Genomic DNA, 27,376 nt, shown 5'->3' with positions numbered 1-27,376 from the left:
ACTGTGACAGAATTCAAGCATACTTGGGACAGAAACAGAAGGTAATGGTAAGAACAAGGTTGGAAATGTGCAGCATTGCAAACAAGCAACTCACTGGAAGAGTGGGGAAGGATGGACGGGGTTTGTCTACGGAAATCCCCAAAGTCTGGAGAATAGTCAGGGTTGATTGGCTCCTTTAAGACATCACAGCACCCAAAGCTGCCAAAGTGTGAAATTGTGGGGCCAGGTATTGCAGCAGTATTTTTGCTGGTGGTGTTTTATTGCTGGGGAAAATACCATGGAATTTAAAAAGCAGTAGTGTTCAGCACAGTTGCTTTGTAAGTCCCGCTGTTGCGAATTGGAGAGTGGACCCCTGTTCTGAGGTAGAGTCAGCACTGCCGAGAAGGAAGTTAATCCTTGTCGGTCTCTACCGTCGGATGGCAAGGCCTGTTGGAGAGGTAGAACTGAAGACTTCACCCTGGAAGCTCGTAAACCCCCCAGGAGAAGCCCGTAGGGACATGGCCGCTGGGACTTAGGAGACTCCCTGAAGAATGAAGATGGTCTGGATGCAGGCGCCTCCTGCAGGTCGTGGTTTCCTGATGGCTGGTGCCTCCAGCAGGTCGTGAGAAGTCTGGGAGTATACTTGAAGAATAGTCCCAGTCGAGTCCAAGGGTCGAAGTCCAGAGAGAGGTCGAGAGCCGGTCCAGGAGCAGACGGGAGAATGGTCCGAAGTAAATCCAGGAACAAGAAGGAGAAGGGTCCAGAGCCAATCCAAGTCAAAGCCAGAAAATCACCACCTCCAGTCCAAGGGTCAGGAGCCAAAGAATCAGTCCAACGAGGAGAAGAGCAGAAGCGGGACAAGAAGCGGATCCGGAACACCAAACAGGAAACCAAGTACTGAGCCTCAATACCAAGGCAAGGTCTGAGGAGCAGACCTTGGCTTAAATACCTGGAGGAAGGGAGGAGTCTTCAGGAGGGAGCCACGACATTTCCTGTTGTGGCCCCTTTAAATCTATTCTTCAGCCGCGCATGGCCCTATGCAGCCAGGAAGAGGGAGGAGTCATCTCAGCCCCGCCGGGCTCCGCGGCCGGCCCGGGCAGCGGCCAAGGCCGCGAGAAGAATGCCGGAGGAGGCTCCCTGTGCCTGCAGGAGCCTCCAGGCCCACCCGGCGTCGCGGTTGAGTGCTTGGTTCCGGCTGCGGACTGCCGCGGCCGGCGGCCATAACAGTACCCCCTCCTTTAGGCCTCCCTCTAGAAGACTTGGGCTTATCGGGGTGTTCGGTATGAAAGTTCTGGAGAAGTGTTTTATCTAGGATGTTCTTTGCAGGTTCCCAGGAATTCTCTTCTGGTCTGAAGCCCTCCCAAGACAGCAAGTACTCCCATGTGCGTCCTCGTTTGTGGACATCAAGTACTTCATTCACCTGGTAAATTGTTTCTTCTGCCCTAGGCGGTAAGGCTTCGGGAATCTTTCGAGTAGGCCAAGTGAGGACCAACGGTTTCAGAAGGGACACATGGAATGAGTTATGAATTCTCAAAGTGGTCGGTAAACGGAGTTGGTAAGTTACAGGGCCCAGCTGACGTAGTACAGGAAAAGGTCCAATATAACGTGGGGCCAACCGCATGGAAGGAACTCACAACCGGATATGGCGTGTGCTGAGCCATACTCTCTCTCCTGGACGGAACCGTGGAGCTGCTCGTCGATGCTTGTCAGTGAATGTCTTGGCGGAATGAGCAGCTTTCTGGAGCATGCGCTGAGTGTGAATCCAGAGCCGACGTAACTGTACTGCGGTAAGCTGAGCTGCTGGTGATGGTACCGGTAAAGGCAACGGTAGAGGCAGCCTAGGGTGTTGTCCAAATATAATCTGGAATGGAGATGTCCTAGTTACGGAGCAAACATGCGAGTTATGAGAAAACTCAGCCCATGATAGGAGTGTTGCCCAATCATCCTGGCGGGAGTTGACATACATCCGAAGAAATTGAATCAATGCACGATTAGTGCGTTCCGCCTGTCCATTAGCCTGCGGATGAAACGCCGTGGTGTAATCCATGGAAATGTTACATTTTTAGCAAAGATTGAGCTAGTAACGAGCCGTGAACTGAGGGCCACGATCAGATACGATGTGCTGTGGAAGGCCATGGAGACGAAAAATATGAAGCATAAACAGTTGGGCCAGGTGAGGAGCTGATGGGAGGGAGGGAAGTGGGATAAAGTGTGCCATTTTAGAAAATCGATCCACAACCACCCAAATTACTGTATTGCCCTCAGAAGGTGGAAGGTCCACAATAAAGTCTGTGGAAATATGCATCCAGGGTTTCTGAGGAATAGGGAGTGGTTGTAAAAGTCCTCAAGTCTTCCCAGTAGGACTCTTGTGTTGTGCACAAGTTGGGCAAGAATCCACATATGCACGAATATCCTTGTGCATGTCGGACCACCAGTAATATTGTTGTAGAAGCGATTGAGTCTGAGCTCTGCCCGGATGTCCGGCTAGCTGAGAATCGTGTCCCCATTTTAAGACTTTAGTACGAAGTCTCTTAGGTTCCACAGTCTTGCCCGGTGGGACTGTGAACATTGCGGAGAGGATAATGCGAGCAGGATCAATAATATTTTGAATTGGCTCCTCAATGTCCACATCTGAAAAAGATCGAGACAGTGCCTCAACCTTGATGTTTTTTGTAGCAGGTCGAAATCGAAGCTCAAAATTGAAACGTGAGAAGAAAAGCACCTAGCGAGCTTGACGAGGGTTCAGACGTTGAGCTTGTTGAAGATACACCAAGTTTTTGTGGTCAGTGAAGACAGTGATACGGTGCTGTGCCCCCTCCAACCACTGTCGCCATTCTTCAAACGCAAGCTTGATAGCAAGAAGTTCTTTGTCGCCAATAGCATAATTGCGTTCTGCTGGAGAAAATTTCTTAGAGAAATATGAGCACGGATGAGATTTTCCCGATGCACTGCTTTGACTCAGTACAGCTCCCACTCCTTCAGCGGAGGCATCGACCTCCACTGTTAACAGACGTCTGGGATCCAGATGTCTCAGACAAGGTTGTTGAAGGAAGGATTCTTTGAGAGCCTGAAAGGCTTCTACAGCCTCAATGGGCCAGGCCTTGATGTTTGCCCCCTTACGAGTGAGTGCCGTAAGAGGTGCAGCCAGCTTAGAAAAGTTCTGTTTAAAACTACGGTAGTAGTTTGCAAATCCGAGGAATTGTTGGAGGGCCCATAGACAACTAGGTTGAGGCCATTCTTGGATGCATTTTAGTTTAGCTGGATCCATTTGAAATCCTTGCTTAGAAATTATATACCCCAAAAAAGGTAAAGCTTCTCTTTCAAAGATGCATTTTTCCAATTTAGCATAGAGTCGATTTTCTCTCAGACGTTGTAACACTTGCACAACATGTTCACGATGCGTTTGTAAATCACAGGAAAAAATCAAAATATTGTCTAAGTAGACTACCACGCAGATATAGAGCAAGTCTCTAAATATTTCCTTAACAAAATGCTGGAAGACGGCAGGAGCATTGGTCAATCCAAAAGGCATAACAAGATATTCATAATGTCCATCCCTGGTGTTAAAAGCCATTTTCCATTCATCTCCCTCACGAATCCTAACTAGATTGTATGCTCCTCGAAGGTCCAATTTTGAAAACACTTTGGCCCCCTGTAGACGGTCGAATAGTTCAGCTATAAGCTGCAATGGGTACTGGTCCTTGATGGTAATGGCACTGAGCCCACGATAGTCTAGGGATGTGAATCGTTTTTCAACGATTAAAATTATCGTCCGATAATGTTTATATCGTCTTAAATCGTTATAGAACACGATACAATAGAAATTCTAACGATTTATCGTTAAAAATCGTTAAATCGTGTTAGTGCGCACTAACTCGAGTTAGTGCGCACTAACTCCCCGTTAGTGCGCACTAACTCGATTTAGTGCGCACTAACTGAAAATGATACAAATAAACACTTTCCAGGTCACTGAAGGTCAGTTAGGAATGAATATGTGTTCCTATTGGCTGGCTGCCCTCTTATCTATTGATGTTACCAAGGTTACCACTGAGGTGATGGTTGGGGGGATGGGAAATGGAACTGGAAACTAACGAACACCAACAGAAAATGAAACAAAGTGTTCACACTTCCCAGGTCAGTAAAGGTCACTTAGGAATGAACATGTATGTATGTATTCCTATTGGCTGGCTGTGCTCTTATCTATTGATGTTACCAATATGGTTGGGGGGATGTGAAATGGAAACAGTTGGAAGCTTGACAAAAAAAGTAATGTAATGATCAGCACTCACGTGACTAGAACTTGTTTGTTTATTATTTTTGTTAGCAGGCACCTGAAATGCTAGTGCATGTTGAATTTGCCAATCACTGTGCATTTTAGAAAGGTGGTCCTGGCTGGAACTGTACACAGTTCAAATATATGTAATTGATTGTTGGTAAGTGTATTTTTTAAGTAGCCACACTGGCACCAGTATGTTTACTTTTCCTCCTACTTAACTCACTAGCTCAGCTTTGTAAGAAGGGCTTCTCTGCTTGTGTGTTGTTTTTGTTTGGTGTGAGGAGAGCAGAAATATCAGATCTTTATTCAATCTACTACAGTCATCTCTTACAGTGCCCTATCCCTATTAATACCAGGAGTGTTGTGATCTTCCTGCACACAGTGCCCTAACCCTGATACCAGTCTGAGACAGCTCCCTCCCTGCATTACTAGTGAGAGGCTGGCTTCACAGACAGGGGGGGGCTGCCTGACCCTCACTCCTGACTTCCCCCATGTCCCAGCTAGTGAATGGTGTGTGGGTGAGGGGGGGGGGGGAGGATGGTGAAGTCTGAGACAGCTCCCTCCCTGCATTACTAGTGAGAGGCTGGCTTCACAGACAGGGGGGAGCTGCCTGACCCTCACTCCTGACTTCCCCCATGTCCCAGCTAGTGAATGGTGTGTGGGTGAGGGGGGGGGGGAGGATGGTGAAGTCTGAGACAGCTCCCTCCCTGCATTACTAGTGAGAGGCTGGCTTCACAGACAGGGGGGAGCTGCCTGACCCTCACTCCTGACTTCCCCCATGTCCCAGCTAGTGAATGGTGTGTGGGTGAGGGGGGGGGGGGGGAGGATGGTGAAGTCTGAGACAGCTCCCTCCCTGCATTACTAGTGAGAGGCTGGCTTCACAGACAGGGGGGAGCTGCCTGACCCTCACTCCTGACTTCCCCCATGTCCCAGCTAGTGAATGGTGTGTGGGTGAGGGGGGGGGGGTGGATGGTGAAGTCTGAGACAGCTCCCTCCCTGCATTACTAGTGAGAGGCTGGCTTCACAGACAGGGGGGAGCTGCCTGACCCTCACTCCTGACTTCCCCCATGTCCCAGCTAGTGAATGGTGTGTGGGTGAGGGGGGGGGGGAGGATGGTGAAGTCTGAGACAGCTCCCTCCCTGCATTACTAGTGAGAGGCTGGCTTCACAGACAGGGGGGAGCTGCCTGACCCTCACTCCTGACTTCCCCCATGTCCCAGCTAGTGAATGGTGTGTGGGTGAGGGGGGGGGGGAGGATGGTGAAGTCTGAGACAGCTCCCTCCCTGCATTACTAGTGAGAGGCTGGCTTCACAGACAGGGGGGAGCTGCCTGACCCTCACTCCTGACTTCCCCCATATCCCAGCTAGTGAATGGTGTGTGGGTGAGGGGGGGGGGGAGGATGGTGAAGTCTGAGACAGCTCCCTCCCTGCATTACTAGTGAGAGGCTGGCTTCGCAGACAGGGGGGAGCTGCCTGACCCTCACTCCTGACTTCCCCCATGTCCCAGCTAGTGAATGGTGTGTGGGTGAGGGGGGGGGGGAGGATGGTGAAGTCTGAGACAGCTCCCTCCCTGCATTACTAGTGAGAGGCTGGCTTCACAGACAGGGGGGGAGCTGCCTGACCCTCACTCCTGACTTCCCCCATGTCCCAGCTAGTGCATGGTGTGTGGGTGGGGGGGGGGGGGAGGATGGTGAAGTCTGAGACAGCTCCCTCCCTGCATTACTAGTGAGAGGCTGGCTTCACAGACAGGGGGGAGCTGCCTGTCCCTCACTCCTGACTTCCCCCATGTCCCAGCTAGTGAATGGTGTGTGGGTGAGGGGGGGGGGGGGTTGATGGTGAAGTCTGAGACAGCTCCCTCCCTGCATTACTAGTGAGAGGCTGGCTTCACAGACAGGGGGGAGCTGCCTGACCCTCACTCCTGACTTCCCCCATGTCCCAGCTAGTGAATGGTGTGTGGGTAAGGGGGGGGGGGGGAAGGATGGTGAAGTCTGAGACAGCTCCCTCCCTGCATTACTAGTGAGAGGCTGGCTTCACAGACAGGGGGGAGCTGCCTGACCCTCACTCCTCCGGGGTATTGTGATCTTCCTGCACACAGTGCCCTATCCCTGATACCAGGGGTGTTGTGATCTTCCTGCATGCAGTGCCCTATCCCTATTAATACCAGGAGTGTTGTGATCTTCCTGCATGCAGTGCCCTATCCCTATTAATACCAGGAGTGTTGTGATCTTCCTGCATGCAGTGCCCTATCCCTGATATCGGGATGTGTGCAAGAAGATCACAACACCCCCGGTATCAGGAATAGGGCACTGTGTGCAGGAAGATCACAACACCCCCAGTATCAGGAATAGGGCACTGTGTGCAGGAAGATCACAACACCCCTGGTATTAGGGATAGGGCACTGTGTGCAGGAAGATCACAACACTCCTGGTATTAATAGGGATAGGGCACTGTGTGCAGGAAGATCACAATACCCCTGGTATCAGGGTTAGGGCACAAGTTCTAGTCACATTGACTGATCACATTACTTGTTTTGTCAAGCTACCAACTGTTTCCATTTCCCATCCCCCATATACTGTCAGTAGGAAACTTGGTAACATGAATAAATAAGAGGGCAGCCAATAGGAATACATATTAATTCCTAAACTGACCTTAACTGACCTGAAAAGTGTCAAATTGTATCATTTTCAGTTAGTGCGCACTAACTCCCAGTTAGTGCGCACTAACTCCCGTTAGTGCGCACTAATCGGAAAAAACGATTTTTAACGATTTTTTAACTAAAAAATCGTGCCTAAGACGATTTTCTTGCCCTGCCACACGATTTCTATCGTTAAGACGATATGGAAAACGATTCACATCCCTACGATAGTCTATACATGGACGCAAAGTTCCATCCTTTTTCCCAACAAAGAAAAACCCGGCCCCGGCTGGAGATTTAGAGCATCTGATGAAGCCTTTCTGCAGGTTGTCTCGAATATATTCAGACATAGCTTGGGTCTCCAAGGCAGACAACGGGTAGACCCTACCCCGAGGCGGGGTGGTGCCAGGAATCAAATTGATACCAAAATTGAATTCTCGATGTGGAGGTAAAATGTCCGCAGCTTTTTTGGAAAAAAACGTCCGAAAACTGCTTGCACTGAGACGGCAGACCTTCCAGCTGAGAAGTACAGATGAAACTGCTGGAGGAACTTGATCCGTGAATGCAGGTCTCCAGGCATTTTGATCCCCAATGGATTAGTTTTAAAGAAGTCCAGTCGAACTGGTGATTGTGTATCTGTAACCATGGAATGCCAAGAACTATAGGATGGATTGCTCTTTGGATGATATAAAAAGAAATACTTTCAGTGTGGTTCGGTGAAATGTGACATTCCATCGGAATTGTATGATGAGTTATCCTCCCCGGCAGGGGATCTCCATGGATGGAGGATATAATTAACAGCTTTGGACACAAGCAAGTGGGGATATGTAGTTGCTCTACCACATCTTGTAGAATAAAATTTCCACCAGCTCCAGAATCTACTAAAGCCAGAGTGGAGAACCGGTGATCTTCGAAATCCAGGGTGACCTGCAGAGTCAGTGGGGGAGCCAAAGAGGTGATGCCAAGGGTTACTCCCCCAGTAGAGCCTAGGCATTGGAGTTTCCTGGACGTGTAGGACAACGGGCAATGAGATGACCCGCTCCTCCGCAATATAGACAGAGGCCTGCCTTGTGGCGTCTTTGCCGTTCTTCTGGAGAAAGGGGGCCTCGTCCCAATTGCATAGGTTCCTCCATAGTTCCTTCAGATTTAGGTGCTGTTTGGGAGGCGGGAACCGAACAGGAAGACGTGGCTCCTGCTATGTGCCTTCTAGTACTTGATCCCTCCCGCGCTCTTTCCTGTAGTCGTCGATCAATTCAGGTGACCAAGTCCACGATGGAATCCAAGGATTGTGGTAAATCTCGGGTCGCCATTTCATCTTTTATTCTGGGTGACAGGCCCTCTAGGAATATAGACCGAAGACAGTTCTCCTCCCAGTGGAGTTCGGATGCCAAAGTTCTGAATTCAATAGTATAGTCGGCCAGTGGCCGTCCACCTTGCCGGAGTTGTAAAATCTTGGAACCCACGACCACTTGTTTCCCGGGGTCGTCAAACACCGCTTGAAATAATTCCAAGAATTTAGGCAGATTTTGTAGGATTGGATCTGACATTCGCCAGAAAGGGGAAGCCCAGGCTAGGGCCTTACCCTCCAACAACGATAGGATATATGTTGTTTTGGTGAGATCATCTGGAAAGATGGAGGCTTGAAGATGAAAGTGCATGCTGCACTGGTCGAGAAATCCTTGACACAGGCGAGGGTCTCCGGCGTAACGTGGAAGAGTCGGTAGTGGAATCGCGGCCTGGGGATTGCTCTGCACCACCGAGGGTAGTGGTGCTGGAATGGCTTGAGTTGCGGCTATAGAATCCAGCCGGGCATTAAGTCATTCCAAGAAAGCCACCATGGATTCTAGTATTCGTTGCTGCTCCATGACCTTCTGGGCTAATCCAGGAATGGCCTGGCGAGCTGAGACCTCTGCCGAGTCCATGGCCTTGGTATTCTGTTGCGAATTCGAGAGTGGACCCCTGTTCCAAGGTAGAGTCAGCACTGTCGAGAAGGAAGTTAACCCTTGTCGGTCTCTACCGTCGGATGGCAAGGCCTGTTGGAGAGGTAGAACTGAAGACTTCACCCTGAAAGCTCATGAACCCCCCAGGAGAAGCCCGTAGGGATACGGCCGCTGGGACTTAGGAGACTCTCTGAAGGATGAAGATGGTCTGGATGCAGGCGCCTCCTGCAGGTCGTGGTTTCCAGATGGCTGGTGCCTCCAGCAGGTCGTGAGAAGTCCAGGAGTATACTTGAAGAATAGTCCCAGTCCAGTCCAAGGGTCGAAGTCCAGAGAGAGGTAGAGAGCCGGTCCAGGAGCAGACGGAAGAATGGTCCGAAGCCAATCCAGGAACAAGAAGGAAAAGGGTCCAGAGCCAATCCAAGTCAAAGCCAGAAAATCACCACTTCCAGTCCAAGGGTCAGGAGCCAAAGAATCAGTCCAATGAGGAGAAGAGCAGAAGCGGGGCAAGAAGCAGATCCGGAACACCAAACAGGAAACCAAGTACTGAGCCTCAATACCAAGGCAAGGTCTGAGGAGCAGACCTTGCCTTAAATACCTGGAGGAAGGGAGGAGTCTTCAGGAGGGAGCCACGACATTTCCTGTCGTGGCCCCTTTAAATCTATTCTTCAGCCGCGCACACGGCCCTATGCAGCCAGGAAGAGGGAGGATTCATCTCAGCCCCGCTGGGCTCTGCGGCCGGCCCGGGCAGCGGCCAAGGCCGCAAGAAGAACGCGGAGGAGGCTCCCTGCGCCTGAAGGAGCCTCCGGGCCCACCCGGTGTTGCGGGTGAGTACTTGGTTCCGGCCGTGGACTGCCGTGGCCGGCGGCCATGACGGTCGGCCCTGGTCGCGGTTTGCCATGGCCGGTGGCCATAACACCCGCAGTATTTTCCCCTCCATGAAAAATTCTGCAGCCTAGGAAATGATCCCCTTACAGGCCGATACAGTAAAGCGCGGCCGCGATTACCCCGTTTCTAACCCGCTTTGTACCTGCAATTTGGCAGTGTAAGTCCAACCCGTGATTCACTATCCCTTTTAACCCATCCTTACCGCTTCTTTAAATCAATGGGTAACCCTTTCCGCCCGTGGCATGTATATGATATGTAAACGCTCCGATTAGCTATTCCCTCCCATACAGTAACGTGCGCCCCGACTATCGCCTTTTTAACCTGCAGTTTAGCCGCGTTTTTAATCTGCTAAATTACCGCCTACCCTTACCCCTGCATTAGAGGGTAGGCGGTAAGGTTTGCCTGTGAAATTTCATGGGCAAACTTTCCCCCAGCCCCTGCTCACCTGCCCTGGCCGCGTCCATGGGTGCCGGTCTCCCCTACCTTTCCTGCATGCAGGGCAGCGCCGGCTCACCTGCCTCCCTCCATTCCACCGCTCACTGCCTCCCAAGCGCCATCTTGCAGCTTGTGATGTCACCCCTGACCCTTGAGCGCCCAAATTGAATGTACAGGCGTGACCACGGCATGCGTTCATGCACCGCCTGTATGTTCAATTTGGGCGCTCAAGGGTCAGGGGTGACGTCACAAGCTGCAAGATGGCGCTGGGAAGGTGTACGTTCAATTTAACCCTTGTCAGTCTCTACCGACAAGGATCATTTTACTGTATAGGCGCTGTATAGCGCCTATACAGTAAAATGGATTGCGCTTCATGGATGCTTCTTGGACGCGGCTTGCATTTGCATGCTATTTAAATACTGTATCGAGCGGTATGTGATCCGAACCGTGCGTGCGGCAAACGCGGGTGCACCCGGCACTGCCGCACTCTTTCTCCCACGTCCTTACTGTATCGGCCTGTTAGTTTGCAAGCCCTCTGAGGATAGTGAAATAACTACAATACCTGAACGTAATCCACTTTAAAGTGTCATGAATGGAGGAAATTAAATAAATCAAACCCCAAAAAACAAGTGTCAATACTGTTTTATATTAGCAATGGTTACAGGGAGTGGACTTGGTTTTTGGGTACTTGGTTTTTGGGTACTTGCCAGGTTCTTATGGCCTGGATTGGCCACTGTTGGAAACAGGATGCTGGGCTTGATGGACCCTTGGTCTGACCCAGTATGGCATTTTCTTATGTTCTTATATATAAAAGATATTTTTTTCAAAATGTTATTGTATTTCTAATGTTTTAGTGTTGACACTGTTGGTTTTGGGGGGTTTGATTTGATAACACTATGCAGTGTGGTTTCTCCTTATTCTTTTGGAAGCAGATGCCCGAATTTTCAAACGCCAGCGTGCGTAAAATCCTGGAGGTACGCACGTGGCCGGGCCGTGCTCACGCTGAGTGCATTTTAGAAACAGCTTGGCCATGTGTGTATCTGCCGGTACGTGCAGAAGTGTTGGCAGATCACAAAGGGGTGGCCCGGGGAGCAGGACGGGGTCGGCTGGGGCAGTACTATTAGATGCGGTCCTGGGGAAGCACGCGCCATCAGCCCGCCAGCGTATGGAAGTTACTTCTGCTTCAAAGGAGCAGTAAGTGATAAAACAAAAAAATTGGGGATAGCTAGGGAGGGGTTAGGGATCGGGGAGGAGAGAAGAGGAGAGGAGAGGGGAAAAGGTAGGAAGGGTAGTTAGGGGGATGGGAAGTTCCCGCCCAGTCCGTTCCTTAATTGCAGCAGACTGGGAGGGAACTGGGAAAGGTCTACTTGCGTCGCCGTACATATTTTTTAAAAATCCGCCCCTTGCATGCTTTAGACGACACCCGCCTGCACATGCGCCTGCAGATATTAAAATCTGGTGCGCATGTGTGTGTGGGAATCGTATTTTCGAACGTGCACACTAGCACGTGGATGTTATAAAATGATTGCGTCCATGTGCGTGCGCCAGGAACCACACACACATGGATGCACACGAGCGGGTTTTGAAATCGACCCCTAAATAAATACATAAAACTTAGTACTGTCTATTTTGCTATGTCTTCCCATAGAAGCCTTCCTAACAAACAGACTGGTGAAGCCTGGATTCTGGGGTGGTGACTCTACTACTGAGCTAAAGATCCCAGACAGCTTCTAATTACTGAAAAATCAATAAGAGCTTCAAAGTAAAGTGAGGATGACTTTTATTGATCAAGTTCATTCAAGTCAAATATTAAAGTGTTTGAAATGTGATTTTGGTCAAGTCAAAGAAAGATCCTTCCTTCACTATTACTGAGTATCTTATCAATCAGTTCTCTATGAAGATGGGAAGGAGGGAACGGTGGGTGGAGAGTCATCTAACCTGTGTATAGTCTTCAGTCCACATGATGGCACTGGTGTTGATTTTGATGTCCTGGCCACTGGCTGCTCCAGAGTCATAGAGGCCGATCTTTATATAATCAAAGGAACCACTTGAAGATAGGTGCCAGTTCATAATGTCATAAGAAGCCGGCGGGTTGCCATTTCGGTCAAAGAAAATCTCCCGGCCCATGGTGTTCTGGAAGCGTGCCTTCTTTATGTAATGCAGGAGCTGTGCCATGAAAAGGAGACATGCTCGCATTGATTTTATACAGTTGCAGTCTGATTTTACAGGTGTACAGCTGTGTGTCATATTTGCCAGTTGTTTCCAGAATTTGCAATGCATTTCTAGCTGAGAAACAGGTATATTTCCCAAGTAAAAATACCCTGATAATCACTGATGTCTACACACCTAGAATGTGGCTTAAAATATCACTTTAGCACCACTGACTATATTTATCAGACTTAATTCTGAGCTAGCCAGGAAGATGAACTAGGATTCTGGGTGGGCCTTGCCTTGATGTACTCAATATGCAGCTGAAATATGCCTAGGGAAAAAATTAAATTCTCTGATGTGTTAAGCCCCATATTAAAGAAAAACCCTCAAATATTATATATATATATATATCGAATTATATATCGATATATATATTCTGCCCTAATAATACTCTATGCACTACAGATAAGGTTTTCAGTTGGTTCAGTTATTGTTGGTCCAGATAGTCCAGTCCTGATTTTACTTTCATTCTCTGCATGGGCCCCTGGTATCTGGGTTTTTCTACTAGGAATAAGAATAGCTCTTCACATACAATGTGATGAAACCTGGACTTGATCAGCAGATATTGGGACCGACCAGGAATCCTATCTTTAGAAACAATGACTTCAACCATCCAAGGTAAAGATCTCCTTGAAAAGGAGCAGCTTACAGAAAAGGTCACAGCCAAGGAGATTAAGGGGGGTGGATGAGGAGAGAAGGCAAAAATGGGAGGTCTGGAGGGGACCCAGCGTCCCAGGGATTGGTGGAGAAGGGGAAGGGTCTCTAGAGTATTGTTAATGTCTACAACCTGAAGACTATGAGAGGATAGCAGAAATGCAGCTACAGACTCATCCTGAGAGGGCAGTGGATAGTTCCAGTGTCAATTAGACATTTTATTCGATGTCCGGAGCCTGTGAAACAGACCATGGGTTTAGGAGTACCTGGGACAAGGGCACTGGCATTAACAGGGAAAACCCAGACAATTTCCACAATTTTCTAGTGCAAAGTGAAGGGTACCATTGTAGGGAATAGACCAGAGTCTGGGTGGTGCTTAGATAGGAGAGGACAATCCTTCTTCCAAAATCTTTGGTGGCAATAAAGGCAAGTAACAGTAGGGACAGGTCTACTTGGGTAGCCCCTGACCAGGGAAATTCCTCCTTTCCTGCTCCCTGCCTCGGCCACAGTCATTGCCTTGTAAAGCTTTGACTTGTAAAGGCATGAGTTTGGTTTCCATCTGCTTAGCTGTAAGCATATGCTGTTCATATCAATATTGAGCAATCCAGTATACTTCAGAAGGAGTTTTAGTGGATCAAGTAATGCAAACATTCACAACTTTCTCTTGTAACTTCAGGAGGAGACTCTGCATAATAAGCATGGGCCTCATCATCTGACTTACTTTGTCTCTGTTCTAACATTTGACGCAAATAAGTAGGGATGTGAATCGTGTCCTCGATCGTCTTAACGATCGATTTCGGCTGGGAGGGGGAGGGAATCGTATTGTTGCCGTTTGGGGGGGTAAAATATCGTGAAAAATCGTGAAAATCGTTAAAAAATCGAAAAATCGAAAAACCGGCACATTAAAACCCCCTAAAACCCACCCCCGACCCTTTAAATTAAATCCCCCACCCCCAAATAACTTAAATAACCTGCGGGTCCAGCGGCGGTCCGGAACGGCAGCGGTCCGGAACGGGCTCCTGCTCCTGCATCTTGTCGTCTTCGGCCGGCGCCATTTTCCAAAATGGCGCCGAAAAATGGCGGCGGCCATAGACGAAAAAGATTGGACGGCAGGAGGTCCTTCCGGACCCCCGCTGGACTTTTGGCAAGTCTCGTGGGGGTCAGGAGGCCCCCCACAAGCTGGCCAAAAGTTCCTGGAGGTCCAGCGGGGGTCAGGGAGCGATTTCCCGCCGCGAATCGTTTTCGTACGGAAAATGGCGCCGGCCATACGCGTATGGCCGGCGCCATTTTCCGTACGGAAAATGGCGCCGGCAGGAGATCGACTGCAGGAGGTCGTTCAGCGAGGGTTCCGGCGCCTCGCTGAACGACCTCCTGCAGTCGATCTCCTGCCGGCGCCATTTTCCGTACGGAAAATGGCGCCGGCCATACGCGTATGGCCGGCGCCATTTTCCGTACGAAAACGATTCGCGGCGGGAAATCGCTCCCTGACCCCCGCTGGACCTCCAGGAACTTTTGGCCAGCTTGTGGGGGGCCTCCTGACCCCCACGAGACTTGCCAAAAGTCCAGCGGGGGTCCGGAAGGACCTCCTGCCGTCCAATCTTTTTCGTCTATGGCCGCCGCCATTTTTCGGCGCCATTTTGGAAAATGGCGCCGGCCGAAGACGACAAGATGCAGGAGCAGGAGCCCGTTCCGGACCGCTGCCGTTCCGGACCGCCGCTGGACCCGCAGGTTATTTAAGTTATTTGGGGGGGGGTTCGGGAGGGTGGGGGATTTAATTTAAAGGGTCGGGGGTGGGTTTTAGGGGGTTTTAGTGTGCCGGCTCACGATTCTAACGATTTATAACGATAAATCGTTAGAATCTGTATTGTATTGTGTTCCATAACGGTTTAAGACGATATTAAAATTATCGGACGATAATTTTAATCGTCCTAAAACGATTCACATCCCTACAAATAAGTAATCTTATCAGAGTTAAAGCTGCCATCTAGTGGGAATTGCAAACCAGGGTTGTCTCTGGTATAATAATTCCAATATTTTAAGAATTTTACATCCCCTGGATTGTAGTGTTCTCACATGTACCAGGTTGGAGTACTGGGGGATGGGACAAGTACTGACCAACTGACCCCTGAATAATGCTCACCAAATGTGACTTTCATACCACACCCAGAAAGTCCACACACTCAATAAACATGTGCCTAAAGGGCACAATCAAAATTACTCTGGAGAGCTAAAACTCTGGCTTCTGTATATCCCTCAATCTGCACAGCTAAAATTCAGGTTGCACCACACAGAGACATCTTATCAAAGCAGTATACTAGCTAAATCCACACCTTACATTCTGATAGAAATGAAACATTACTGTGTTGCGCATCCTGGCCACGCTAGGCCTGCACCCGAGTCTGCTCACCTTGCCCTCGCTCCAGCCAGCTCCCTGCACCCGCGGTGCCTCGTGGCGGCGTCCCCAGGCCCTTCGGGGCCTTTGACCTCCCAGTGCACCTCTTGGAGTGGCTCGGTGTCCTCCTCCACATCGGGTCCACCCCTAGGTGTGAGCGCGGACCGCCCAGCCCTTTAAAGGGCCCAGGGCGGGAAACCACTCCGTGGCATGCAGCAATGACGTCACTTAACTTCCTTATATAAGGCGAGGCCCTTTCCTCAGAACCTTGCCTTGGCAATCGGGTCATCACTTTAGTGTGAAGCTAGTCGCCGTCCTTGTTCCTGGGCTTGTTCCAGCATTTCTGCGTTCCTTGTTCCTGTGCTTGTTTTAGTGTCCCTGCATTTGCTCCTGTGTTCCCATGGTCCTTCCTGTGTTCCAGCATCTGTTCCAGAGTTCCTTCATTCCTGAGTACTGTTCCTCGTCTTGCTACCCAGGTTGTACCCTCTCGGACTGATATCTGGTACTGACCTTGGCCTGTCTCTGACCTCGCTTGGACTGATACCTGGAACTGACGTCTGCTTGCCTCTGACTACGCTTGGACTGATACCTGGAACTGACCTCTGCTTGCCTCTGACCACGCTTGGACTGATACCTAGAAATGACCTCTGCTTGCCTTTGACCACGCTCGGACTGATACCTGGAACCGATCCTTGCTTTGGCTGACCATCCTCGGACGGATTCCTTGGCTTTGACCCTTGCGCTCCATTTGGACACTCTCTTCGCTCCTCCTGTGACCACCAGGTCCACCTGCTTTGACACCACCTGCAGCCTTCTTCGAGCTGGACCACTAGGCGCTGCCTATCCTACCCAGAGGACCTTCAGTTCCTGCCTTGTTCCCGTGGTCTCCAGTACTCTCGGTTCCGGTCTAGCTCGCCTGTTCACTGACAGCCACACATCTCTTCTCTTGGTGGGTACACCTCTCCGTCATCTCTCCGAGAGACCCCCAGAGGCCCACCTAAGCCCAGGCAGTCCGGGAATCCAAGGGCTCAACCCGCGGAGCCCCTGGATCGTTATTAGTGAAGTTCCTGTCAGCCTCTGCCTCCTCGTGTGCTCTGCCTCCTGGCGGCAGGCACCCTCTGGGAACCCTCAGAGGGCCGTACCAATCCTGCGCCAGGCCAAGGATCCACCTCCAGCGCAACATACTGCCTTATAGGAAGTTACGCTAATTTTATTAGCGTTTAGCATTTATGGATTTATTGTAGTTAACCCTTAAGAACCTCACTTAACCTAATAAGAACAGTGCATGATATAGTATCATACCTATAAGGGAGCCTGGACCGACGTGCCGCAAATGCGCAGTAGAGAGCAGCTCTACTGCGCCTGCACGGGCGGGAAAGCACATCTGTCACAGCGGAGCGTAAAGATGGCGCTGGGAGGCAGCGTCGGGGAGGGAGGAGCAGTGGTGGCGGTGAGCTGCGGGCAGGCCAGCAACGATGAGGCGCGCGTAAGTGAGAGACCCCCGGAGACCTCGGACCGAAAAAAAAAATTGTAATGTGGGAGGAGCAGCGGCGGGTGGGCCAGCAACTAGCCCGGTGGTGAGGCGCATGCAAGGGAGGGACCCCCGGAGACCTCGGACCAAAAAAAAATACATTCTAATGTGGGAGGAGCAGCGACGAGCATCGGGCGGGCCAGCAACTAGCCCGGTGGTGAGGCGCGCGCAAGGGAGGGACCCCCGGAGACCTCCTGTCTCTGTGTCTGTGCCGTCCAGCGAGAGCGGGGCCGCGCTTAACGGGACCCTGGGTGGCGGGCGAGCTGATGAGAACAAGAGGGAGAGGGAGGGGGGTTGTGGATGAGGTGAGAGGGGAAGAAAAGGTAAGACGAGAGGGGATGGAAGGAAAAGTGATGTGAGTAAGTGGGAAGGGTAAGAAGTTGTGGAGAAGAGAAAAAGGGGAGTGGAGGAGGGCTGAGGGAGAGGGAAGGGGATGAGAGTGAGGGATGGGATGGGAGGGATGGGATTGAGAGAGGGTGGGGAGTGACTGAGGGAAGGGGAGGGAGAATGGGGGGGGGAGGTGAGAGTGAGGGAAGGGGGTTTCAGTAAGAGGGGAGGTAGGCAGTGGGAGAAAGAGGGTGAGTAAGACTGAGGGAAGGGAGTTTGAGTGGGGGCAGGGGAGGGAAGGGGGGTGAGTGAGCGAGGGGGAGGAGGATGAGTGACCAAGGTGAATGAGCGAGGGGAAGGGGGAGTGAGGGAGAAGAAGTGTAGAAGGGTGCAGTGTCCGAAAACAGAACGAAAAATAAAAATGATAATGTAGCCCATTGTTACGGGCTTAACGGCTAGTAAAGGTATAAAACAGTGAAGAGCCAACTGGCCCAAAACTAAATTCACAAACACACACACACACACACACACACACACACTCATACGTATATATACATATTCTACAGAATGTAAATAGAATAACATAGGGGGATTATATTAAAATCAGGCTACCAGTTATAATAACTTTTGTGTGCCATCATCTTATCAGTTAACACAAGAGGGATAAAATGATGAAATGGCTGCACCATAAGAGATAATTAAGCCATTTTTTATGTATGTGCTTTGAATGAACTTAAATAATATCTTAAATTGCAGCAAAATCCAAATTTGAATGAAGAAGTACCCGAGATGGCCCATGTTTCAAGTAACTAACATTAATTAAGAATGTTCCGTATAAACCGCCTTGAAACATTGAGAGGCAGTATATACATTTTAAATAAATAAATATAATTCCAAGGGAACTGAATTTCCTTCATGGCTAAATATGCTGTTTGCAAGCCAAAGAACGCTTATCTTGACAAGGAGGAGGGCAAGGGGATGTTGAAATTTAAGCCTATATAAGTCATATAAGATGGATCCTTTGATATTAGGTCAGGAGCTTCTACAATTCTAAGGTTAGAGTGAAGTGGAAAAGGGACAGGAGGAGATTTCTAACGGTGTTTCTCATTGATTACTCACTGTAATTGATTGTGTTTCCTTGAAACACACCACAGACTACTAAAATTGTTTCAGCTTTCAGCAGAAATCTGTAGAAAGCTCTGAAGAGCAGGGTTCTCCTGTGGCTTCTTTGTAGACACCTAGTAGCATAGAGTACTAGACATCTCATATATCCTGGACAATCTGGGTTCTTTGCAGGCTGCAAAGCCTTTTATCTGATTGTCTGGAGAAGGCCCCTCTTGTTGTCTCCTAAGTTGATGTATAGGAACTTTATATTAATGTAAGAAAATGAATCCCAACAAGCATAGAAACAGAGAAGCCTAGAAGTCTCTTTAAAGCTTGCACATAATTACAACACAAAGAAACAAAAGGAATTGGAAAACATAACTGGGTACATTTTCAAAGAGCTGGCAGGATCTATGCATAGAACGTAAGCAGTGTCTCAGGGTAGATTTACTGAGTCTGCTGCATAAGTGGATTTGATTTTCAATAACCTAATATCATGCACAAACTTTCAGTATATGCATCCTCTTAGCCAGAGAGGGCACGGTATCCAAAGTGCAACCACTGAATATCTGATTACATTCAGCAGCTGCTTGATAGCTGGATAAGTCACTTATCCAGATCTTAGCCGGCTAGACAGTGGGTGGGCAGTGGGCTGATCAAGGTGGTGTTACTTAGCTAGATAACTTACGTGGCTAAGAAGTGATATTTAGCCTTAGTTGGATAAGTTATATGGGTATGTTATACCTTACCAATTTCAAGCATTCATGGCAACATTTAAATTTCTTGTTAGAACAGCATCGTAGTTGCTGCTTTGGACCATCAAAACACCCATGCGTGCTAAACTATTTTTTTTGCTTTTGTACGTACTTAGAAAATAAGAACATAAGACTTGCCCTACTGGGTTAGACCAAGGGTCCATCAAGCCCAGCATCCTGTGTCCAACAGTGGCCAATCAAGTCACAAGTACCTGGAAAGTACCCAAATATTAAATAGATCCCAAGCTACTATTCCTTATTGATTACTAGCAGTTTATGGACTTTTCATCTAGGAACTTATCCAAACTATTTTTAAACCCAGTTACACTAACTGCCATAACCAAATCCTCTGGCAATGAATTCCAGAGCTTAAAACTATGCGTTGTGTGAAAAAGAATTTTCACCAATTTGTTTTCAATGAGCTACTTACTAACTTCATGGAGTGCCCCCTAGTTCTTCTTTTATCTGAGAGTGTAAATAAATGAGTTACATTAACCTGTTCAAGACCTTTCTTGATTTTGTAGACCTCTATCATCTTGCTCCACAGCTGTCTCTTCTCCAAGCTGACCAGCCCTAACCTCTTTAACATTTTCTCATAGGGCAGCCATTCCAGGCCCCTTATCATTTTGGTCACTCTTCTCTGCACTTTCTCCAGTGCAACTATATCCTTTTTGAGATGCGGTGACCAGAATTGCACACCGAATTCAAGATGCGGTCTCACTATGGAGCGATACAGAGGTATTTTGACATTCACCATTTTATTTGCCATTCCCTTCCTAATAATTCCTAACATTCTGTTTGGGTTTCTTTGACTGCCACAGCACACTGAACCGATGATTTCTTTCCTAGTTGGTAACTCTTAAGATGGAACCTGACATTGTGTAACCACAGCAAGGGTTATTTTTCCTTATATGCATCACTTTGCACTTGTCCACATTAAAATTCATCTGTCATTTGAAAGCCCAATATTCCACTCTCACAAGGTCCTCCTGCATTTTATCACAATCCGCTTGAGATTTAACTACTCTGCATAATTTTGTATCATCCACAAATTTGATCATACCCTTTCCAGATCATTTATAAATATATTAAAAAGCACTTCTCCAAGTTCAGATGCCTGAGGCACTCCACTGTTTACCTTTTTCCACTGTGAAAACAGACCATTTAATCCTACTCTCTCTGTTTCCTGTCTTTTAACCAGTTTGTAATCCACAAAAGGATATTGCCTCCTATCCCATGCTTTTTAGTTTTCTTAGAAGCCTCTCATGAGAGAATTTGATGAATACCTTCTAAAAATCCAAATACACCACATTTACCGGTTCATCTTTATCCACATGTTTATTCACCCCTTCAAACAAATGTAGATTTGTGAGGCAAGACTTCCTTGGGTAAATCCATGCTGACTGTGTCCCATTAAACCATTTCTAAATGTTTTATGATTTTATTCTTTCTAACAGTTTCCATGAGTTTTCCTGGCACTGAAACAGGCTCAACAGTCTATAGTTTCCTGGATCACCCCTGGAGCACTTTAATATTGCGGTTACATTAGTCACCTTCCAGTCTTCAGGTACAAAGGAATATTTTAACGATAGGTTACAATTTACTTGTAATAGGTCTGAAACATCATTTTTGAATTCCTTCAGAACCTTGGGGTGTATACCATTCGGTCCAGGTGATTTACTACTCTTCAGTTTGTCAATCTGGCCTACTACTTCTTCCAGGATCACAGTGATTTGGTTCAGCTCATCTGAATCATCATCCTTGAAAACTGTCTCTGGAATGGGTATTTCCCCAACATCCTCTTCAGTAAACACCATCACCTGGACCGGATGGTATACACCCCAGAGTTCTGAAGGAACTAAAAAATGAAATTTCAGACCTATTAGTAAAAATTTGTAACTTATCATTAAAATCATCCATTGTACCTGAAGACTGGAGGATAGCAAATGTAACCCCAATATTTAAAAAGGGCTCCAGGGGCGATCCGGGAAACTACAGACCGGTTAGCCTGACTTCAGTGCCAGGAAAAATAGTGGAAAGTGTTCTAAACATCAAAATCACAGAACATATAGAAAGACATGGTTTAATGGAACAAAGTCAGCATGGCTTTACCCAGGGCAAGTCTTGCCTCACAAATCTGCTTCACTTTTTTGAAGGAGTTAATAAACATGTGGATAAAGGTGAACCGGTAGATATAGTATACTTGGATTTTCAGAAGGCGTTTGACAAAGTTCCTCATGAGAGGCTTCTAGGAAAAGTAAAAAGTCATGGGATAGGTGGCGATGTCCTTTCGTGGATTGCAAACTGGCTAAAAGACAGGAAACAGAGAGTAGGATTAAATGGGCAATTTTCTCAGTGGAAGGGAGTGGACAGTGGAGTGCCTCAGGGATCAGTATTGGGACCCTTACTGTTCAATATATTTATAAATGATCTGGAAAGAAATACGACGAGTGAGATAATCAGATTTGCAGATGACACAAAATTGTTCAGAGTAGTTAAATCACAAGCAGATTGTGATAAATTGCAGGAAGACCTTGTGAGACTGGAAAATTGGGCATCCAAATGGCAGATGAAATTTAATGTGGATAAGTGCAAGGTGATGCATATAGGGAAAAATAACCCATGCTATAATTACACAATGTTGGGTTCCATATTAGGTGCTACAACCCAAGAAAGAGATCTAGGTGTCATAGTGGATAACACATTGAAATTGTCGGTGCAGTGTGCTGCGGCAGTCAAAAAAGCAAACAGAATGTTGGGAATTATTAGAAAAGGAATGGTGAATAAAACGGAAAATGTCATAATACCTCGGTATCGCTCCATGGTGAGACCGCACCTTGAATACTGTGTACAATTCTGGTCGCCGCATCTCAAAAAAGATATAATTGCGATGGAGAAGGTACAGAGAAGGGCTACCAAAATGATAAAGGGAATGGAACAACTCCCCTATGAGGAAAGACTAAAGAGGTTAGGACTTTTCAGCTTGGAGAAGAGACGATTGAGGGGGGATATTATAGAGGTGTTTAAAATCATGAGAGGTCTAGAACGGGTAGATGTGAATCGGTTATTTACTCTTTCGGATAGTAGAAAGACTAGGGAGCACTCCATGAAGTTAGCATGGGGCACATTTAAAACTAATCGGAGAAAGTTCTTTTTCACTCAATGCACAATTAAACTCTGGAATTTGTTGCCAGAGAATGTGGTTCGTGCAGTTAGTATAGCTGTGTTTAAAAAAGGATTGGATAAGTTCTTGGAGGAGAAGTCCATTACCTGCTATTAAGTTCACTTCGAGAATAGCCACTGCCATTAGCAATGGTTACATGGAATAGACTTAGTTTTTGGGTACTTGCCCGGTTCTTGTGGCCTGGATTGGCCACTGTTGGAAACAGGATGCTGGGCTTGATGGACCCTTGGTCTGACCCAGTATGGCATTTTCTTATGTTCTTATGTTCTTAAAGCAAAAAATGTGTTTTGTCTTTCTGGGTCATATGTAAACATAGGTCCTCAAGTCCCTTTTATTAATACTTTTCTATGCATATAAAATAAATACTTTCCTTTTCTATCAGCAGCAAGTCTTAGGTCATGGAATCGGCCATCCAGCAGCAGGTCTTAAATCATGGAATCGCCTGACCTAATGCTATGTTGCGAGATTAACTCTGCATCAGGGGTAGACACAGTAAGGTAGTTATTGAATAAAGGCAAAAAAGTTAAAATGAAACATAAGAGATTTTTTTTTTTAATTACAAGACTAGGCCCTATGATGTGCTGCTGCCAGCACGCCACCACTGTGTGCCAATCGGGCACGCCCATTATATTTTTTTTTTCTCTGTGTTATGGGCAAGAAAAGGGAAGATTGTCATCCCCCATAGTTTCTATACCATTAAGAGGGATAATGCATTCCCATGTTCTTCATCATCAATCAATACTACAGTTAACACTAATGATATAGAGGACACCTCTCTCAGTTTTGAAGGGCACGCTCTACCACCTATGACTTCTGTTGCATCAGGCAATCAAGTTTTAACTCAATGTGACTCTCAAGTTTGTTCCACGCAGATTATAACTGGCCCCAGTAATCCTCCCTATGTTTTGGAGGAGGAACATCAAAAGGTACAAGCTGTTTCTCTTTATTCTCAATTGGGTACTATTTACCTGCCCATTCCTAATTCAGTCCAAGCTACCCAGACTCTTGGAGTTGGGGCTGAATGTAATACAATATCTGAACCCGCAGAAGTCTCAAGGGACATATGGAGGGTGGTAACAAGAGCTAAAAAATGCATTGTCAAACTCTATTATTCAATTATGTTCTTTCTCCTCTGCTGTTTCCTTAAAATTAACAGAGATAGATCACAATATGAGGCAAACAGAATCTCAGGTCTCTGCACACTTAACTAGAATTACTAATTTGGAATTCTCTATAACTTCAGGAATAAATTATAGCTTGAATATTCATAATTAGTGTTGCGCTCCTGCTCACGGGCTCTGCCGCGAGCAGGCGCTTACCATGCGGCCCGGAGGCCGCCGTCATGGCCGGAACGGCAGGAGCCATTGCCAAGGTCCTCCTTCGCGGCAGGAGCCGCGGCCTGCTTCTCCTCTTTGCCGCGGCAGGGAGCTGTGGACTTGGTTCTCCTTCAGCGGCTGGGGCTGCCAGCATCGCTGTCTCCTACATCGGGGCCTGTCCTGCGGCCTGGTTCCTGCTCCTGCTCGGCGTCTGCAGCATGGATGCTGTCCAGTGTCCTGCCCACTTCCTGCTTCCTCCTTAGGCGTGGGTCTGGGCCTCTCTTCTGGATTGAAAGGACCCGCGGCCGGATATGCGCCGGGCCCCACTTGTGGACTCCTCCCTGGGGGTCTCCAGTAGAGCCCTATATTAGGGCTCCTTCCTCACTTCTTCCTTGCCTTGGCAAGGGGCTAGTCCTCCGTAGGACTCCTTGCTTCCTGCCCCTTCCTGGCATCTCCTTGCCTTTGTGGGATCCCTCGTCGTCCATGTTCCGGTCTCTGCTGATGTTTCCTCCATTCCTGATGCGTCCAGATGTTCCTGCATCCATGTTCCTGGTTTCTGTTGATGTCTCTTCTGTTCCTGATGTGTCCAGATGTTTCTGGCATCCTTCCATCTCCTGATGTTCCAGATGTCCATGTCTCCAAGTTCCTGATGTTCCGAGTTCCAAGTTCCCGAGGCTTTGCTTGTTCCGTCCCTGCGTGGTCCGTGACCAGCTCGGCTGGGTTGTGTAGGGCACACAGTGGTCCGAGTGGTCCACGACCATCCCGGCTGGGGTGAATAGGGTGCTCTACTGCCGGGCCTCATTTATATATTGAATCGCGCACACAGGCGAGTGGCATGTGCGCGCACTGGAAGAGCGGGCATTCGCCCGCTCTCCCGCTGACTTTACTGAATCAGCCCGAATGTGCACATTGTGATAATTAGGCTATTACCATAAAACACACCCCTTTTACTATCACATGCAGTATTTATAGCAGATTGACAAATCTAGCCCTAATTTTGTACCTGAGGCAATGGAGGGTAAAGTGACTTGCCCAAGGTCAGAAGGAGCAACAGTGGGACTTGATCCTCCTGTTATGGTTGTAAGGTGTTGGAGTGTATTCTTGTGTACTGAGGTGATGGCCACTCCCACGGGGAGGAGCCCCATGAGGAACAGCAGTACTAGGCTAGACTCTATACACTCAAACACAGAGAAATTGTGTCTATTGTACAGCTCGATGGTACTACCTGGGGAGCAGGCAGCAGTGAAGGTAACCCAGTGAGGTAGTCCAGGCGTCCACAGCAGAGGAGACCAGTCTCACACCCGAGTAGGATGGGCAGCGCAGTGTAGAGGTCCCGGATATAGATGGAGAATGCTGAACTGCAGATGAGACAGACTGAGAAGGGTTAGTACTCACTGAAGAAGAAAGCTGTATGGTTGAAGGTCCTGGCAGACAGATGTTCAGTGGCAGGCACCAGATTAGGGAGAGCAGGCTCTCGAGGAGCGAGTACCCGGTTTTCCAGGATAGGTACCTGAAATAGAGCAAAGGGGCCCCCAAGGAGAGGGTACCCAGGTTAGAGAAGAATCACCCCGAAGGGAAGAGAGGGCTTCCAGCGGCAGCTGGGAAGTGGCAGAGCAGCGTAGACTGGAGGATTCCAATCCTTGCTAACTCAGTTTGTTAGCAAACTATGGGCAGGCTAAATACCAGGATGTGATGATGTCACTCGGAGGGGACACCCCCGAGGTTCCTGCCATGACGTGGATAAAGATGTGGGTGGCATGCACCCAGCCTAGGAGGCCCTCAGGAAAATCATGGCGAACACCATTACCGTTCCAGGGACGCCGGAGAGAGCGGCATGAAGACGTGGCGGCAGCAATCTTCCCAAGGCTTGAGGAGAGAGAAGGAAGAAAGTTGAGGCACAGAGATCGAAGCCGTCTGAGGCTGACGGACGCAACAGTACCCCCCTTCAAAGGGCCCCCTCCAGACCCCCTACCTGGTCTTGGTTTTTGAGTGGTCTTATCGTAGTTAGGGTAAATCGAGTAGTAAAGCATTACAGTAGTCAGTGCTAGCAAATATCAGTGATTGAAGCACTGTGCAAAAGTTTGGCAGCGATAGTAATGGTTTAAGTTTTCTGAGTATCATGAGTTTAGCATACCCTTCTTTAACTTTTAGTGTTATGTGCTGTTTGAGGTTTAGCTCTGTGTCAATTATTACTCCGAGGTTGTGTATTTTCTCAGCTAATTCAATTTTTTGGTTACTGTTGGGAATTATTGAAGTTTGTGTAATGTTCATACTCTTTCTTTCTAAGTGTATGAATTCAGTTTTATCGATGTTAATTATCAGCTCCATTTGGTTTAGTAGTTGTTTTATTATGTCTAGATACATAATGGCTAAACTCATTGTTTTTTCAATAGTGTCTTCTATTGGTAGGATTAATTGAATGTCATCGGCATAAACATAGTGTATGATTCCTAGTCCTGCAAAGAGATGGCATAGTGGAAGTAGATATATGTTAAAAAGAGTAGCTGAGAGTGCCGACCCTTGTGGAACTCCTGTTTTTAGGGTAATTTTTTCAGATAGAGTGTTTTTAATTTGTACTTGAAATGTTATTTTATATAGATATGACCTGAACCATGTGATTGTTTTACCATGTAGTCCTATTTCTTCAAGCCTTTTTATTAGTATTTTGTGATTCACTGTGTCAAATGCTGCTGATAAATCCAGTAATACCAGAATATAATGTTTTCCGCTGTCGAATCCTCTTAGTATATTATCTGTGAGTAGGAGTGTTTCAGTGCTGTAGTGTTTACAGAAGCCGTGTTGTGATGGGTAAAGGATATTGTTATTATCTAAGGGCTCAGATAGTTGTTTTTGTACTGTTTTTTTTTTCAGTTAATTTAGCCATTAGAGGTAGGTTGGATACTGGTCTATAGTTCGTTAGTGTTAGGGGGTCCATATTTTTTTTCTTGAGTATTGGTTTGATGATTGCTCCTTTCAGTATTTCTGGCATATGACCTTCTCCTAGGGAGGAGTTTATAATTTTTGCAAAAGTTGGAGCGGTGATGTCAGGAAGCTTTTTTATTTCAACTATGAGTAATGTATCTATTTGGGCGGGGTTAAGTTGTCTAATCATGTTCTCGACCTCACTGTTAGTTATCTCATCGAATTCTGAACATTGTGCCATGTCTCTCTTACACTTTTTTTTATTTTATATTTATGCATTTTCAAAATAAACAGAGAAGATATTTCAGGTTTACAACATTATAAGTATACTTATTAGCATTTTCAATAATCCTTATATCATTCCCTGATCATACCATAATCTTATTATTATTTAAACAGGAAGATATATAAGATTCCAATTTTAACTGGAACATCACATCAAAAATATGGAAAAAGTAAAAGAAAGTAACCTTATTCCAACTTATCTTGAGTTGGTTGAATTGGAGTGGTACTCATTCCCTGATTATCTATGAAAAACCTTAGCTGTGATGGTTCAAAAAAAAGATAACATTCATTGTTCAAATATATCAGACATTTACATGGGTATCTGACTGACATTATTGCCCCCATATTCTTAACTTCTTGAATCATATGAAGAAACTTCTTCCTTCGGATTTGGGTAGACCTATTAAGGTCTGGAAAAACCCAAATCTTGCTTCCCAGATATAATTTATTCCTATTACAAAAGAACAAATTCAATACAAAGTCTCTGTCCATAGATAAGACAAAGGTCACCAATAAGGTGCCTCGATATTCAATCTGATCCTCTTCT

At 47.4% G+C, this 27,376-nt stretch overlaps 1 protein-coding gene across 1 annotated transcript in view; it reads right to left on the bottom strand.

Moving 5' to 3' along the window:
- The window catches only part of LOC115081137 (extracellular calcium-sensing receptor-like), a 52,137-nt gene that overhangs the window by 3,624 nt on the left and 21,137 nt on the right, over positions 1-27,376 (bottom strand). The window contains exon 3 of the mRNA XM_029585645.1: positions 12,087-12,314. Coding sequence (XP_029441505.1) covers positions 12,087-12,314 — 228 coding nt within the window. The remainder of the gene's footprint in view (positions 1-12,086; positions 12,315-27,376) is intronic.

The sequence above is a fragment of the Rhinatrema bivittatum genome, chromosome 19 (genome assembly GCF_901001135.1).
Source record: "Rhinatrema bivittatum chromosome 19, aRhiBiv1.1, whole genome shotgun sequence".
Taxonomy (NCBI): domain Eukaryota; kingdom Metazoa; phylum Chordata; class Amphibia; order Gymnophiona; family Rhinatrematidae; genus Rhinatrema; species Rhinatrema bivittatum.
The sequence above is the reverse complement of the archived record's forward strand: the minus strand, read 5'-3'. Positions and strand labels throughout refer to the sequence as shown.